General features: G+C 38.8%; 1 protein-coding gene across 4 annotated transcripts in view; it reads right to left on the bottom strand.

The window, feature by feature from the left end:
• The window catches only part of Ptgfr (prostaglandin F receptor), a 44,990-nt gene extending 35,093 nt beyond the window's left edge, over positions 1-9,897 (bottom strand). For 3 of the 4 annotated variants that reach the window (XM_048351641.1, XM_048351643.1, XM_048351645.1), the window contains exons 1-2: positions 9,682-9,897; positions 7,356-8,225 (exon numbers count right to left, since the gene is read on the bottom strand). In XM_048351641.1, coding sequence (XP_048207598.1) covers positions 7,356-8,153 — 798 coding nt within the window. In that variant the 5' untranslated portion in view covers positions 8,154-8,225; positions 9,682-9,897. The other variant, XM_048351642.1, reaches the window with a different exon arrangement.
• Positions 9,898-15,974: the final 6,077 nt, after the last annotated feature.

Here is a 15,974-nt window from a genome sequence, read left to right as displayed (position 1 = left end):
ATTCTAAAGCATGCTCTTCAGGAAACTGACCTGGAGACAGAGATCTGCATGCAGGAGACTTTCCAGAACATGCAAGACAGTGAGGTAGCAGAATTGGGCAGCCTCAGAGCCACGTGTACATGCATGAGAGCTCAAAAGATACCTCAGCATGAAGTGTCCTTCACAAAGGTCCCAAGTGACCCAAGGCACACGTGTTTTGCACCCTCCCATTCACCTGTCCTGCACACAGAATGACTAGAACATAGGCAAGGCAGCTACCCTTAGCTGAAGAAAATCTCCATGAAAGCTCACCCAATGATCAGGCCCACTACAAAAGGTCCTTTAGGCTTTTCAGAATTCACATTTACAAATATAAAAGGTAGCTAATCTTTTCATTTCATTCACAATACCATTTGAGACAGACATGTAGGTATAAATCATAGGTCCATGGATATATCCATCTATTCATTCAATCTACTGGTGAAGTCATCTTAGCAAGCCCACCTTTTGGCAAATTTCAACATACTGCATTAAGATTTCATTTTCTGACAATGAATATGCACCATCTGCAAATTATTACTGAATTTTCTCCTTTTGTCCTCTCACAGGACTCCCTCAAAAATAAAGTAACCAAATATATGCAAGTCAATTAATGTAAGCAACCACATCAACTGGAGCAAGGTAAAGAATCACACGGTTATATCTCTAGATGCGAAAAGGCATTCAATAAAATCCAGCACCCATTTATGATAAAAGCCCTGGAAAAATTGGGATTCCAAGGAACATTTGTAAGGAAATGGAAGGAATTGGAAAAAGTTATACTAAGTGAAGTGAGCCAGACCCAAAGAAAAATGGACTCTATGGTCTCCCTCATGGGTAATAATTAGCACAGGTTTAGGCTAGTCACAGCAGAGGATCACAAGAGCCTAAATAGCTATGCCCTTATGAACACATAAGATGATGCTAAGTGAAATGAACTCCATGTTATGGAAACGAGTGTTATATCACTTTTGTAACTACTTTCAACATGCCATGTGAAACCGTAGCTTCTATTGTTGATCCTCTTGTATCCCCTTCCTTTGGTTGTACCCGCACTATCACTGTATCTCATCTGAGAACACTGGATACTGTATATGCTTGTATTAGAACTAGGAAAGTGAAATGGAATATCAAAATCAAGAGACAAAGGATAAAAAGACAAATGACTCCAAAAGCAATACTTGAAAATCCATTTGGTGTAAACGAGCTAAACAATTCATGTGGGGAGAGGAAAAGGGGGAGGGAGGAGGGCGAATTGAGGGAGCAGGTAACAAACAGTATAAGAAATGTACCCAAGGCCTAACATATGAAACTGTAACCTCTCTGTACATCACTTTGACAATAAATAAGAAAAAAAGGACAGTAAAAAAGATAAATAAATAACTAAATAATAAAGTAACCAATAAAAAGTTAAAAAATACATTATGAAAAAAATGTCTCCATAGGAAAAAAAAGCAGGATTAAAACGATGGGGAAAATCAATCTAAATTTCTATTGTCCAATATTTTCCTTTACCTCAATACTTCCCATCTAGTACTTGGTTTATTAGTTTATTAATTCAACACACATTGACTAATGGCCCACTATCTTTAGAAACTACAATACAAACAACATTAAACTTCAACATAGAGGACTACTGAGACTAACAAAAGAAATGACACATAATCAAATTATGGTAAGATCATAAAAATAAAATATCAAGCCTAGTTTATCTATGGAATTCATTTATATTCTAGCCCAGACTCAAGCTTCAAAATGCCCAGGATTCTCCCTGACTCTACTTAGAAATCCTCTGAAAAAGACTTTCTCCTACTCAAAGTTCACTAATCCCAATTTTAAAAACCACAAGTATTAAAAATATTCATGGGCTGGGGATATAGCCTAGTGGCAAGAGTGCCTGCCTCGGATACCCGAGGCCCTAGGTTCGATTCCCCAGCACCACATATACAGAAAACGGCCAGAAGCGGCGCTGTGGCTCAAGTGGCAGAGTGCTAGCCTTGAGCGGGAAGAAGCCAGGGACAGTGCTCAGGCCCTGAGTCCAAGGCCCAGGACTGGCCAAAAAAAAAAAAAAAAAAAAATTCATATATTGCCTGTCAGTGAGGGCCTACTAGGAAAAAAAGATCAAGCTGAGGGCAAGGAGGATGTTCCTAAACCTACCAAATAGGTCCTGATCTCCCTTCAGAGCAAATCCAAAGTGGAGACAAGTCGTGGAATGAGCCTTCCTTTACATGAGAATCACTTAGCAACTACGTATGACACAGAACAGGTGCCCAGCATTGTTCCAGGAACTGGAGATGAAACAGTCCACAAGGGACCATCTTAAAGAAGCTCTCATGCAGGTGGCAAAACCAACAATTACTAGATGAGCCAAAAATATATACCCATTACCAGCCACTATTAAGTGCTGTGAGGAAAATAGAACAGGAAAGAAGGAAAAAAGCACTGTGTAAGATGGCATAAATAAGGTGATATCTAAGCCATCAGAAATTGGGAAAGGAGAAAGACAGAGGAATATCCAAGGACAATGCCAGGACTCAGGGTAGACGTGTCCTGTCAATTCTCCCAGAACCACTTCTGACCTGGTATTCTCACTGGCTCCAGGTGACTTATACCATGCCCACCCAAATGAACTCCCACCAATAAAACTCTGTTATCTCCTAACTATGCCTTAGTTTCTTTCCCTGATGTAAACTTTGAGTTCTATATCTGAGTTATTGAAGAACTTCATAGACGCAGAACCCAGATGTCAATAGATCCTGTATCCAAACAACTTCACTATGACTTCCATAATCCCAACAAAAAGATGCTCCCCCTTTACAAGTAAACCCAGCTAAAGTTACCTTTGAAATCTGTAGCAATTCAACAATAAACCTAAGAGACCTCTTTTCCAAAATATGAATTAAAACTATAAAGACCCATTGTTTTAATTTTAATAGAATCTGTCTTATTTGTTGTGAACAGAACCAATGGTTAATTCATTATATTTTTAAATTTGGAGAAATTTTAACTATCGTATGTGTATATATATATATACATATACATATATATTCAAACACATACTTTCTATATGCACTGTAAGTACATATACACATACTATTTATGTATATACAATACTACACACAAATACGCATGTAATATATATGAGTATGTGTATGCAATTTCCATATTTTCTTCTCATTTAAAACATACCAATGAACATCTACTCAATGTCCTTTAATGTTGAGGAAGGAGCACAAACAAACACAGGTTCCTATTACATTATTTTTAAACATGGTGATAAGAGAATGATCTTCCCATAAAACATTCTAAGATGTTCTATTGCTCATCAGTCACCAATAGCTCCTTAAGCCTTGGTCATTATGATTCAATACCTTTAGCAACTTCAGTCAAAGTTCAAATAATCCTCCAATTTTTCAATCAGTATCTGATAATCACCCAGTGACTAAATGATATTTAACTACTCAGATTAGAAATACTAACAAAAATGTGACAGCATTAGGAAAAAATCAAATTCCAGCTTTATTTTCTCAAGAGAACACATTTTTTAGTAAATAGAACTACACAAGAAATTATTTTACTCCTCATTTTGTTTTCTCAATTAAAAATGATCCCATAGTCATGAAGCAATGGTAAAACAAGTATATGACCATCTAAAAGACAGCTAAAAGTTCATAGTTCATAATTTAGAGTTCATGAATTAGAAAATATATTAAAACTATCATTCAGTTTCAGTATTTACCTCTTACTTACAAAACTCAGAATCCATATTCTGGTCAATCATTTCCAATCTTTTGACATTCATACTACTTAAGTTACAGTCAATCAGTCAACAAGTATTTATTGCTCTGTTCAACTGGTAAAATACACAGGCAGAGACTGAAGGTCATGGCTTAAAGTCAGCCCAGGCAAGAAAATCTATGAGGCCCTCATCTTCAACTAACCATCAAAAAGTTGAAAGTAGATCTGTGGCTCAAATGGTGGGGTGGTGGCCTTGAACAAAAAAGCTTAGGGACAGCATTCAGGCCCTGAGTTCAGTAACAGAACAAAAACATGCACTAGGAACAGTAATACATAAGCTTATTTTTCTGCAAAAACTTCAAAAAATTTAAAGTCTACTACAAAGAGAATGAAAATAATTTTTCCTATGCACTAAAGCTCCACATGAAAAATTAATAAAGTATGCAGTTATACATTTAAGTAGACTTAAAAATTATACTACTATTGACAAACTTTGACACTCATGTTCATCAAGCACAGACAGCAATAACTGTACTTTATTCACTCCTCCTCCCAGGCATACACCTCTCCTTTCAATTCAGTTTGAAGCTAGCAAAAGACAGCAGCTCAAACTGTGTCTAGATGTTCATCCAAAAGACAAATCCTGTTATCACACTTACCAATCATACAGAAAAGGTACAGCACGTAAAGGAATGTGTTAGCCTGGAAGCTGTTACCATTATCATATATCTACAGGAATTTTAAAGTTTTGTTTCAGTCATACTTCAAAAAGTGAAAAAAAAATCCATCTACTACTTCAGATGGTATACAGTTAGTTGGGAGACTGACCCAGGTGTATCATGAACTCAAGGCCAGCCTAAAGTACAAGGTGGGTAGGAAAATACGGACTCAGAAAAATCTATGCGGTCTTGCTAAACATCGAATTAAAAAAGGAACATATTTCAACTGAGGAATTAGGAATAAATGTTATTTTGGTGTTTTCAAGCCTGGGTTCTTCTACTAGGATTACATTTATACCTGTCTGGTGACCTTACCTGAATCCCCATAAACACTTGTGTCCAGACCACAAGAGTTATAAATCTTTTGGTCTTCATAGACCCAGCTCTCCATTAAAAGAAACTCAGAATGCAAAGAATGTGTGAAACAACTCAAAGGCTCAATCCACTAAGGAGTATCAGTGGTATGCTGTGTTTAACTCACAAATACATTTTCACACTTCAGAGCATTTCAGAAGTATCACTTGTCATGATTAAAGAGGAAATCAGAGCTCAGAAGATATTTCATGAAAAGGAAATTGTTTCCACCAGACAGGGTAAAAGAAATATGAATCAACTTGTACTATCAATTCTCACAATGAAGGAAACCAAAAATCCCGGAAGGGGCTGGGAATGTGGCCTAGTGGTAAAGTGCTCATCTCGTATACATGAAGCCCTGGGTTCGATTCCTCAGCACCACATATATAGAAAAAGCTGGATGTGACACTGTGGCTCAAGTAGTAGAGTGCTAACCTTGAGCAAAAAGAAGCCAGGGACAGTGCTCAGGCCCTGAAATCAAGCCCTAGGACTAGCAAAAAAAAAAAAATCCCCAAAACAAAAATCCAGGAAAAGAAATCAAAGGAAAGTATAAATTTTAAATACCCATGGCAAGAGTCTGAAATGTTACTTGCTCGATAGTCTTACATTAGGAATCAGTCCATTACTCCTACATCTTCAAGGTTGAATGCTAGAGCTAAAGGTTGATTTTTTATTCCAGAGCACTCAGAACAAATAAACAGAACACAGTTATTACTTCATTTCCTAAGATTGCTTTTCTCTCATTAGCTGCACTGTCTCATGGCTTTAAGATTCTCTGCAGAGCTCTGACCTTCATCTTGAAGTTTCATTAATATTTTCAGCCTCATTTTTCTCATATTTTTCACTTTCCCTTCACTAATTCCAATTCTATATGTTATTCCCAATGTTTGTTAAAACAAACCTCTGTTGTTCAAGTCAAATAATTATGCCACAAGCACAAACTACAGCCTCATTTTGATTCATCTAACCTAAGCATATCTTTGAAGGTTGCCAGTAATTAATAGATTCAGTTTCTGTTGAGTAGAGCCTTCGGTCTGGCTAGTTTAGAAACAACATGGAAATAAAGTTTAAAACCTAAATTAAATTTGAGAGGCAATCAAACAAGTAGAAATAAAGAAATGTTAGTAAGAAATTCCTTCATAAAACAAAATATAATAAACCCTACCCTGGGCAGTAGCAGCCTTCACTAAACATGTGTGTCAAAATCATCTGATGGTTTGTTTAATAAAACAGAACTGGCAGCAGTTCTTGGAGAATAGGATGTGGGAAAGCTGTGTTACTAACCAGCACTTTCATGCATCACCTTAACCTTGAAAATGACCTTTGTCTTGGTTCAATATTGTCTCTCACCTCCTCTCCTGCCTCATTCACTTCCATCTTGTGTAACCTGTCGTCTTACTATCTCTGGTTACCAGCCTGCTTCTCCACTGCTGTTAGGATGGGGGAGGGGATGAACACAGCCTTTGCTAGACCTCCTACAGAATGATACTTTTTTCTCCTTCATGGCTTGGTAAAGTATTTGGAAGAATTGAGGTCATATCATCTCTCCTAAAGTTTTTGGGCTTTCATCTGGAAGGTAAAGTGAATGATGTATGTTTGCTGCTAGTTCTTATCTTTAGCCTCGATCACTGAATTAAAATGCCAAGGGCTGGGGATATAGCCTAGTGGCAAGAGTGCCTGCCTCGGATACACGAGGCCTTAGGTTCGATTCCCCAGCACCACATATACAGAAAACGGCCAGAAGCGGCGCTGGGCTCAAGTGGCAGAGTGCTAGCCTTGAGTGGGAAGAAGCCAGGGACAGTGCTCAGGCCCTGAGTCCAAGGCCCAGGACTGGCCAAAAAAAAAAAAAAAGAAAAAAGAAAAAATGCCAAGCTATCACATCTGACTGCCGAGTAAATGTTTTTTAAAGGGATGAAAGCAAAAGAGAAGAATGTTGGCCCTCCTGCCAGTCATATTTTTCCTGCATCATGAAGATTGTTTGGAATTAATTAACTAGTGGTATCGGTACTTCAATTACCCATACAGTTCACCTAAACTCTCTAGTTATCTCACTTTCTCAATATACTTTGAAGTTGAGTCCTAGTCGTTACATGTTTTGAAGAATTCAGAAGTTACTATGCCTTGTCAACAATAATAATAATAATAATAATGCCTGTTTCATTTTATACAAGAATCTGGTCCAATTGATTATAGCTAGCCCTACATTCACATTTTAGAAACTAATCATATTTAGCATGCTAATATGTTATTTCTGTTAAAGCTACACTATACTGCATACAAACAGGCAACTCAATGGTTTCTTCCAATTTAAGGCCTATGGAGGAAAAACATAACCACATATGTCATTAACAGCTTAATTCTAAGTCAGAACTGAAATGAGTGCTGGAATAAATTTTATATAAGAGAAAATGCTTGAATTTTACAAATTGAAATCACAGACCATCAACTTTGATAATAACAATAAGCCTTATACAGACTGTAAATAAACACAGGAAAATAGAAACTGTCAAAACTTTAGATTCTTACCAGAAATGGACTCCAGCAAAGGCAGGAGACACACATTATGGCCAGGAGCTGGATAACCATTTCAAAATGATGAGATCTTCCTTGTCTATGCTGCTGATTTTTAAATTTAACTCTTAAAAGTGTAATTCCTGTGATAGCATTGCACAAGAATGAAACACCAAGAGCCAAAAGGCCCAGAAAAGAAAAAAGTAGGAGATAAAATCTATCTTCCCAGTCTTCAATGTATTCTGTTTTGTAAAAACACCAAGTCCTTGATGCTTGAATTTTATAGTCTCGGTGCCCAAAGATTGGCAACAAAGCCACTAACACAGCAAACAAACACACTGCACTCAACATCATCTTCACATGTTTGGATGTAATCTTCGTTGAATGAAAAATTGGTTTGGTGACTCCAATGCACCGCTCAATGGCCATCACACTGCCTAGAAAAAGTGGGCACAAACCAGAGAATACCATACACATACCAAAAATACTGCAGAGGATGTTTGATTGATTGAATCGAATCCAGTCTTTATCAGATGAATATACAAAGACTGCTATTGCTCCGTTGATGAGATGACCAAAGAAGTCTATGATTACCAAGCCACTAGCCAGAAGCAGAAATGATGCTTTGGACTTCTGTCTAAATCTCTGATAGGCCTTCATGAGAATGGCAATGGCAAGACTGTTGGATAAAATCCCCACCGTCATGAAGATGATTGAAAAAAATACTGAAAGCCGGTTTTCTGTCTGGCACGTTGTGTTTGAAAGGAGCCCAGCTGCAGGAGACACTGTCTGTTTGGAATTGTTCATGGACATTGTTGTGGAGATAGATGTTGGCCCCTCAGCTCATCTCTCTGTCACAACTAGACAGGCTCGGAGTCCAGGCATCTGTATCATAAGGAGAGAAAAATTATAAACACCAAATGACTTGTTATCTGACTTGAAGAACAAAGTGCCCATGCACCTTGTGATGGGCTGGGATTTAATTGGCCTATGGTAAGCAAGGTTGCATCACACTGAAAGCAGAATCCATCAGCCTCGGGTTCTTATCCATTTGGAGAAGGAGAAAAAAAGTTGCCCACATTGATAATGCAGCTGGTTAACTTTCCTCTACAAGGAAAAAGAGAGAGAGAGAGAGAGAGAGAGAGAGAAAGAGAAAAAAGAAACACCTCCCAAATGTCCTCCTGACACTTGAGAGACATCTGAAAACTTTTAAGGATTACAAAATCACTAGCAAGAGTCCAAGATTCCATTTAAAGCCAGTAAAACTTGCTAAAGAATAACGATCTATTGAAATAAATAAATGGTTTCTTTAGAAAACAAACTTATTTTTCTTTTCAGAATGGGCTCTGTCCTCAAATTACAGTGTGCCCTTGGTGAACCACCTTATGTCAGCGAGCAAACAATCTCGGTGATGTTCAATAAGTGTTTCTCAACATGTTTCTACCACCCGAATTGCAGGATCGCACGCCACACATGCATTGACCCAGGAAGGCAGAGGGGAGAATATTCTGTCTGAGAGGGTTTTCTGGTCTAGCTTCTACCTGCGCAGAAATCCTTTATGCGGTACCGGGTTTCTGTCCTCCAATTGAGCTTATTTGCCTAGGGACTGTGTTAAACTAAAACTTTTGAATAACAAGATCCAAAGCGCAGTATTATTGGTGTCCTTTCCCTAGGGAATTGAGGTCTGAGTCACTGACACTAGACACAAAGAACCACAGCCACCTCGCCAGAAACGAATTGGACTGGCGTTGCCCAAGCAGCTTTCCGGGAGGCTGGGAAGACAGCCTTTCTTTCCCAGGACCAGCCAGCCCAATCTCACTCACCCAGTTCGACTTTGACCTGGTACAACCTCTAAACACCCAGCCCCTGCTTACATCGTCCCCATCCCAACTGAATGAAAGTTTTGTGCCACTGCTCAAATGCCAGAAAGTTGTTCTGAAAGGCCCACACACCCCCAGAGTAGGAGATTCCGAGTGTCACTCACCCGGAAACACGCCTGGGCGGGCGGGTGGGAGGGGGGGAAGATTTCTCTCTTTCCTTCCGTTTGCCTCTTTCCTTTCTTTGAGACTTCTCCCCACCCCCGCCCCCGCCACCAGATCCTTATCCACCCTGCTTACAATCGGCACGGATCAGCTCTTCTTTCTCACCAATTCCCACAGCCCAGCGCAAATCTAGTCCAAAGTTGACACCAAGCACAGGCTAAGATGCCTTCTGGCGCGGCCCACTGCAGCCTTCGCCTGGCATCTCCGCGTAAAGAAGAGCCCAAGGAAGATAAACCCGAGTCAGGTGGAGTATCCAGAGGCTCATGGCGTGGAAATCCAGCTCAGGCAGAGATGGTTACCTTGATATCCCGGGCAGCCCACTGGCTGTCAGCGGAGCAGCCGAGCGTGCTGCCTGGTGACCCATGGCACGCCCAGTCCCGCGCAGGTTGGGCGAGCGCAGCGCGACGCTCGGTCTCGGGCAGCGCTTGCGTCCCAGGCTGGTGCCCTCTGCGCGCTGGAGCCCTCCTGCGGAGATTGTGCTCCACTTCTGCCGCTGCCTGTCCCGCCGCGCTCGCCGCTGAAGAGGGACTAAGGACTCACTCTGGTAACCGCCCGCCCCGACCTCTTGGCGCCCCTCTCCGCCCCCTTTTCCACCCAGATGGAGACGCTAAAGCGCCCCACACAGCGGCTGTTGCCCCTTGCAGCCGCCAGACCAGTTTATCCCACACGTTTTGCTTCAAACACACTTTGAAGAGGCCATTTCTGAGCATTCAAGATAGGAATCCCGAGATGGAAATCCTGAGTGCCAGGAATCCTGTGAGTTCTGAAGAAAGTCCAGGGACTCGTTGCTGCGCCAGTGTCCAAACCCAACTTCCTACAAGCTCAGCCCTGAAAGGATATGAAGAACCAGGTGGGAAAAGGCTAGGCATTTGAGCGAGAGCTCTGTTATCCGGAAGGGGTGAAACAGGTACCCTAGTTAGGTGTCTAGCTGGAAACCCTCAGGGCTTTAGAGTCCATTGTTGCTCAAAAGGAATTGAAAAGCGAGGGGTACACAACCCTTTCGTGATCATAAAGCTCGACTAGAGAGAAAATTTCAGGTGGTATGTGTACCTACTGACATTTGCATCTAACACATTTTGCAGAGATGGGTTTATAATAAAGTACACCTTTCTCATTAAGAATTATGACTCTTATACTACAATTTTATAGTTTCAAGTCGATTTATGCTGTGATTTGAGCTACTTGTATATCTTTTTTATGCTCCTCGCAAGTCGATGTCTATTAATTGTACTTCATTTTTTTCAACCAAATATTTATGTGAGTCTTTCACCGACTTTCACTTATATTTGATTATGTAAAACGTTGCTAGGTGGGAAAAAAAACAGCGTTACGTGGAAATAAACTGCATTTCTTCATTTTAGAAGCTAAAGGCACCTCAACATTCCTGGAAATGAATAAGGACCATAAGATGAAGACAGGAGATAAAAATAAATTAACCATTAACCATAGAAAAGAATGACTGCTCAGTTCACCTCTGTCTCAGTTATTGAGATCTTTTAAATTGTTGTGACTATAACTTGTAAAACTGTTACTCGTGTGTGGTCAGAGAACTGAGTGTTTTAGTTTATTAAGTGTTTTGGTTTACATCTGGATGACAAGTATCCAAAAAGCAACTATAAAATAAGCTAATAGAAATGTGACACTACTGCACTGCTCTGTCTTGTAGTGAATTGATCGCATTTTATTTCATTTATTGGTTTATTTATGTCTGTTTCCCTGAAATGAATTCCTGTGCAGGTCCTATTCATCTGTTTATCTCTCCATCTTCACCTAGGCTAAACTGCTAGCCACTTACCAAACATTTGGATGAAAAAAATGGCTGTACCATTGTCGTTCTACAACTTTAAAATTCACAAGCTTTCTCTGGAGCACCTCAGTAACACCAGCTGCTATAGCTACTGGGTTAAGAAAGTAAAGAAATTCTCACTCATTCATCATCAACTCATAGGAGTCATTGTGTAATGAATTTTGAACAATATTCATTTCTTTTTCAAAGTACTACATGAATTGCATTATTTTCGCAAACTTACTTTACATATTTTGTTGGAATTCCTAAAATGCCTTCATGCCTTTTTCTCAAGATAAGAATACATTAATTACTATTAGTATAGAGGAAGAGTAAACAATTAACTATTTCCTAATTTACACATGTGTTGTATCTGGTCATATGTAAAGCAGATCTAATCCCTTATTCATTGTTTCAAAAGATAGTCCTTAAAAACTGATGCTCTACTGTGCTCTACTGGATAAATGCCCAGAAGTGGAATTGCTGGGCTATAGGGTAGTTTTATGTTTAGTTTTTTGAGGACCCTCCATAGTACTTTCCAGAGTGATTGAATAACTTTCCATTCCCACCAACAGTGTAATAGAATTCCCTTTGGCCACATCCATGCTAGCAAGCATTTGTTATTGTTCTTTTCTAACTAGAATGAGGTAGAATTGCAGTGTTGTCTTGATTTGCACTTCCTTTATGGCCAGAAATAGTGAACATTTTTTTTATGTGTCTGTTGGCCATATTTCCTTCTTCTTCTGAGAAATCTCTCTTTAAGTTATCAGCCAAATTATTAACTGGGTTGTTGTTTCTTTGAGGGTTTGTTTCTTCCGGGCTCAATTCTTTGAGCTCCAAGTATATGTCTGATGGATAGCTGATAAAAAAAAAAAACTTCCCAATCTGTGATCTGTTTAGCGTAACAGCTTTGCTGTGCAGAAACTTTTAAGTTTGATGTATCCAATCTTTCTTTGATTTGTTATGTTTCTTTGATTTTTTCTGTTTCTGGATTTTTACTTAGAAAGTTTTGAACTGTGCCTAGGAGCCGTAGTATTTCCCCACGCATGCCTGTAAACTTTTCATGGTTTCTGGCCTTACATTGAAGTCTTTGATCCATTTGAATTGATGTTGGTGCAAGATGTTATATAGATATCTAGTATCAATTTCTGCACATGGATATCCAATTTTGCCAGCATTATTTGTTGAAGGGGCTTTCTTTCTTCCAGCCTATATTTTTGATCCTTTATCAAATATTATATAGCTATAGGTCTGTGGGTTTATTTCTGGGTCTTCTATTGTGTTGCATTGGGTTGCAAGTCTATTTTTGTGCTAGAACCAAGCTGTTTTCATTACTACAGTGATACACTAAAGCCACCATCACAACATCTTCATTCCAGCATTACTTACCATAGCCAAGCTATGGAATCAGCCAAGATGCCCCTCAATGGATGAATGGAGCAAGAAAATGTGGTATATATACACAATGAAATTCTACTCATCTATCAGAAAGAATGTTAAGTGAAATAAGCCAGACCAGAGACACACAGGTTACATGGCTTTCCTCATTAGTGGGAACTAGAATGTGCCTACAAATCTAGAATTAAGCACACTGGGTAGCACCAAAATGGTTATAAGTGCAGTAACTAAAGTATAACTGAATCTATGGAGAACCCAAATAATATAATTCTTTAGAAAGATGAAGTCAAAGGCCAACAAAATGAGTACTAGAAAATGGGTACCTGCAAGGGACGTGGGATATGGGGTCAAAAGGAGACAAGTAGAAGAATGAATGGGGGAAATGAGTAGAATGCAGGTAAGAATGTATTGTATATGCCACAGAACTGAGGAAAATAAGGGAAGGCTTGGGTAATTGGGTGAAGATGTTAAAGGGATGGCACAGGTCAAGATGCATTGTATACATAAATTGCTTTGTTAAATGGTAAACAAAATTCAATATCTAAAATTGAGAGAAGTTAGAGAAGGGGTAAGGCAGGAGGGATGGGTGAGAATTTTAAGAGGTGACACTGATCAAGAGGTATATATTCATAAACTGCTCTGTTGAATGGCAACTCCTTTGTACAACTACCTAAAGAAAAATGTATTAAAAGAAAAAATAGATGAATCAGTCGATAAAGAAAACTACTACACCAAAAAGAAAGTGAGAGGCTGATAAAGTTCCTTCAGAGAAGTTTACAGTCTAACAAAACTGTTCATTCAATAAATATAAAATAAAATAAAAATAAAACTATCCATTCAATAAATTCACTGAGAACTTGGGCCAGTACTTGGCCTTCTCAGAAGCGAAGATACCATTTGTGAATAGAAAGTAGGTGCCCCCTGTTTTTTATGGCTTCTACACCTGGAGGATGCACCTACTTTTCTGGCATGCAGGACCATAATCTTGGTGTGATTTTAGGAACCTCTACTTCCCTTGTGTTACATGGAAACAAAGCTGATGCCAGGTGTCTACAGGGGAAAACTTACCAAAAGTGTGTGCTTGGCACTCTAATCAGGATTAGATACAGAACATTTCACTCAGAAACTGCACACATTTATTAAAGCCAGAGAAACATGGACTCAATGATAATGAGGCTGGAGTAAAACTGTATAAAAATCAAAAAGACTTTGGAAATTCATTTTTTTCCACATTCTTGTCATTAAGTACTTATGCAAGGTGCTTTCATTTTGATATGTCCATATATGCATACAATGCACCTGAACCTGACTTACCTCTCCATCACTCTCCTGCATTTCCTCTCCCCACTTTCCAAAACAGTTTCACAATTTTCATGTCCTCATGAAAGTACATAAAATATTTTGACCATGTCCATTCTCTTTCACCCTTTCCATTTGTTCAGAAAACATACCACAAATGGGTTGGCATAATCAAGTGAAATTTATTGTCTTATAAGTTTGGAGGTTGAAAGTCCAAAGTAAAAACATCAACATAGGTTGTTTTTTATCTGAGGGCTGTGGAGGAGAATCTGTTCCATGACACTTGCCTATCTAGTAATTTTCTGGCAAATGTGGGCAACACTTAGCTTGTAGGGACATCACACCTGTTTCTATCTTCATTTTCACATACCATTATCTCTGCTACATCCTGACATAGTCATCTTTCCATAGACAATTCAGTCACATTGGGTCAGAGTCTCACCCTTCTTCAGTAGGCAGGTAATAACTAAGTACATCTGCAATTGCTTTGTTTCCAAATAAGTAAATACTCTTCTCTGGGATACAAGAGATTAGAATTTCATTGTATCTTTTTGGAGCAAGACACAATTCAACCAAGAAAGAATTGTGTCAGAATACCACTAATATACATGGTACAAACATATGCTTCTCTTCCCATTCAGTGCATTCCCCACATAGAAAGGTTCTCAAATGATATGCCATCATTTTCGTTTGGTTTTCTGTTTCATTACATAAATAAGCAGATGAACAATATATTGTTTAATTTTCTTTATTTTGTAACTCCGTCTTTTGTAACTTGCCTTTGTGATGCATGATTTCAGAAGGCATATTGATGTATGCTACATTAATTTACTTATTCATTAATTTTTATAGTATCCACATATTAAGATATCCAAACTTTTAAATGTATTCTTTCATTGCCCATTGAAGTTATTTTCTGTAAATTGTATTGAATTCATGCTGTGTAGGCATTTCTCTAGGATATATACCTAGCCCAAAATTACTGAGTCACAGAGCATGCAAAAGCTCAACTTTATAAGACAATGTCAAACATTACCTATCAATTTCTATTCCCCCAAGTTGTGTATTTGGAGTTCTCTTCATCTACTTTACAGCAGTGCTGGCAACTGTCTAGATTTAAATTTTAAAATGACTTCCTATTGTGAGATTAAATTATCTCTCCCTGTTTATGGATGTTTGTTCTGATAAAAATGTCTGTTCAGGGGCTGGGAATATGGCCTAGTGGTAGAGGGCTTGCCTCATATACATAAAGCCCTGGGACTGATTTCTCAGTACAACCAGAAGTGGTACTGGGGCTCAAGTGGTAGAGTGCTAGCCTTGAGCCAAAGGAAGCCAGGGATAGTGTGCAGGCCCTGAGTTCAAGCCCAAGGACTGGCAAGAGAAGAATCTATCATCACTCTTTACCACTGATTTATTAAGTTATCAACTTAATGATTCATTGTGTATTTTGGATATTAATCATCTATAAATTACCTGCTTTGTACATAGATTTCCAAATCAATTTGTCTTTTATATTTACACTGCCTTTTCTTTAGGTCCAGACAGATTCACTGCAGAATTCTACAAGGCCTTCAAAACAGAACTCACAACAATATTTCTCAAACTCTTCAATGACATTGAAAGAGAACGTTCACTACCAGACACATTCTATGAAACCAGTATAACCCTCATCCCAAAACCAAGAAGGGACTCATCACAGAAAGAGGACTATAGACCAATTTCCTGATGAATATAGACGCAAAAATTCTCAACAAAATTCTGGCCAATCAACTTCAACAGGTCATCAAAAAAATCATACACCACGATCAAACTGGATTCATCCCAGGGATGCAAAGTTGGTTTAATATGCGCAAGTCAATTAATGTAATCCACCACATCAAGCAGAGCAAGGTAAAGAACCACATGGTTTTCTCTCTGGATGCAGAAAAAGCGTTTGATAAAATCCAGCACCCATTTATGCTAAAAACCCTGAAAAAACTGGGATTCCAGGGAACATTACTGAATATAATCAAGGCAGTATATAACACACCAACAGCAAGCATAATTCTAAATAGTGAAAAACTAAAACCATTCCCTTTAAAATCAGGAACAAGGCAGGGATGTCCACTC

The sequence above is a fragment of the Perognathus longimembris genome, chromosome 7 (assembly GCF_023159225.1).
Source record: "Perognathus longimembris pacificus isolate PPM17 chromosome 7, ASM2315922v1, whole genome shotgun sequence".
Taxonomy (NCBI): domain Eukaryota; kingdom Metazoa; phylum Chordata; class Mammalia; order Rodentia; family Heteromyidae; genus Perognathus; species Perognathus longimembris.
Note: the sequence above shows the minus strand (reverse complement) of the source record. Positions and strands in the feature narration are given on the sequence as shown.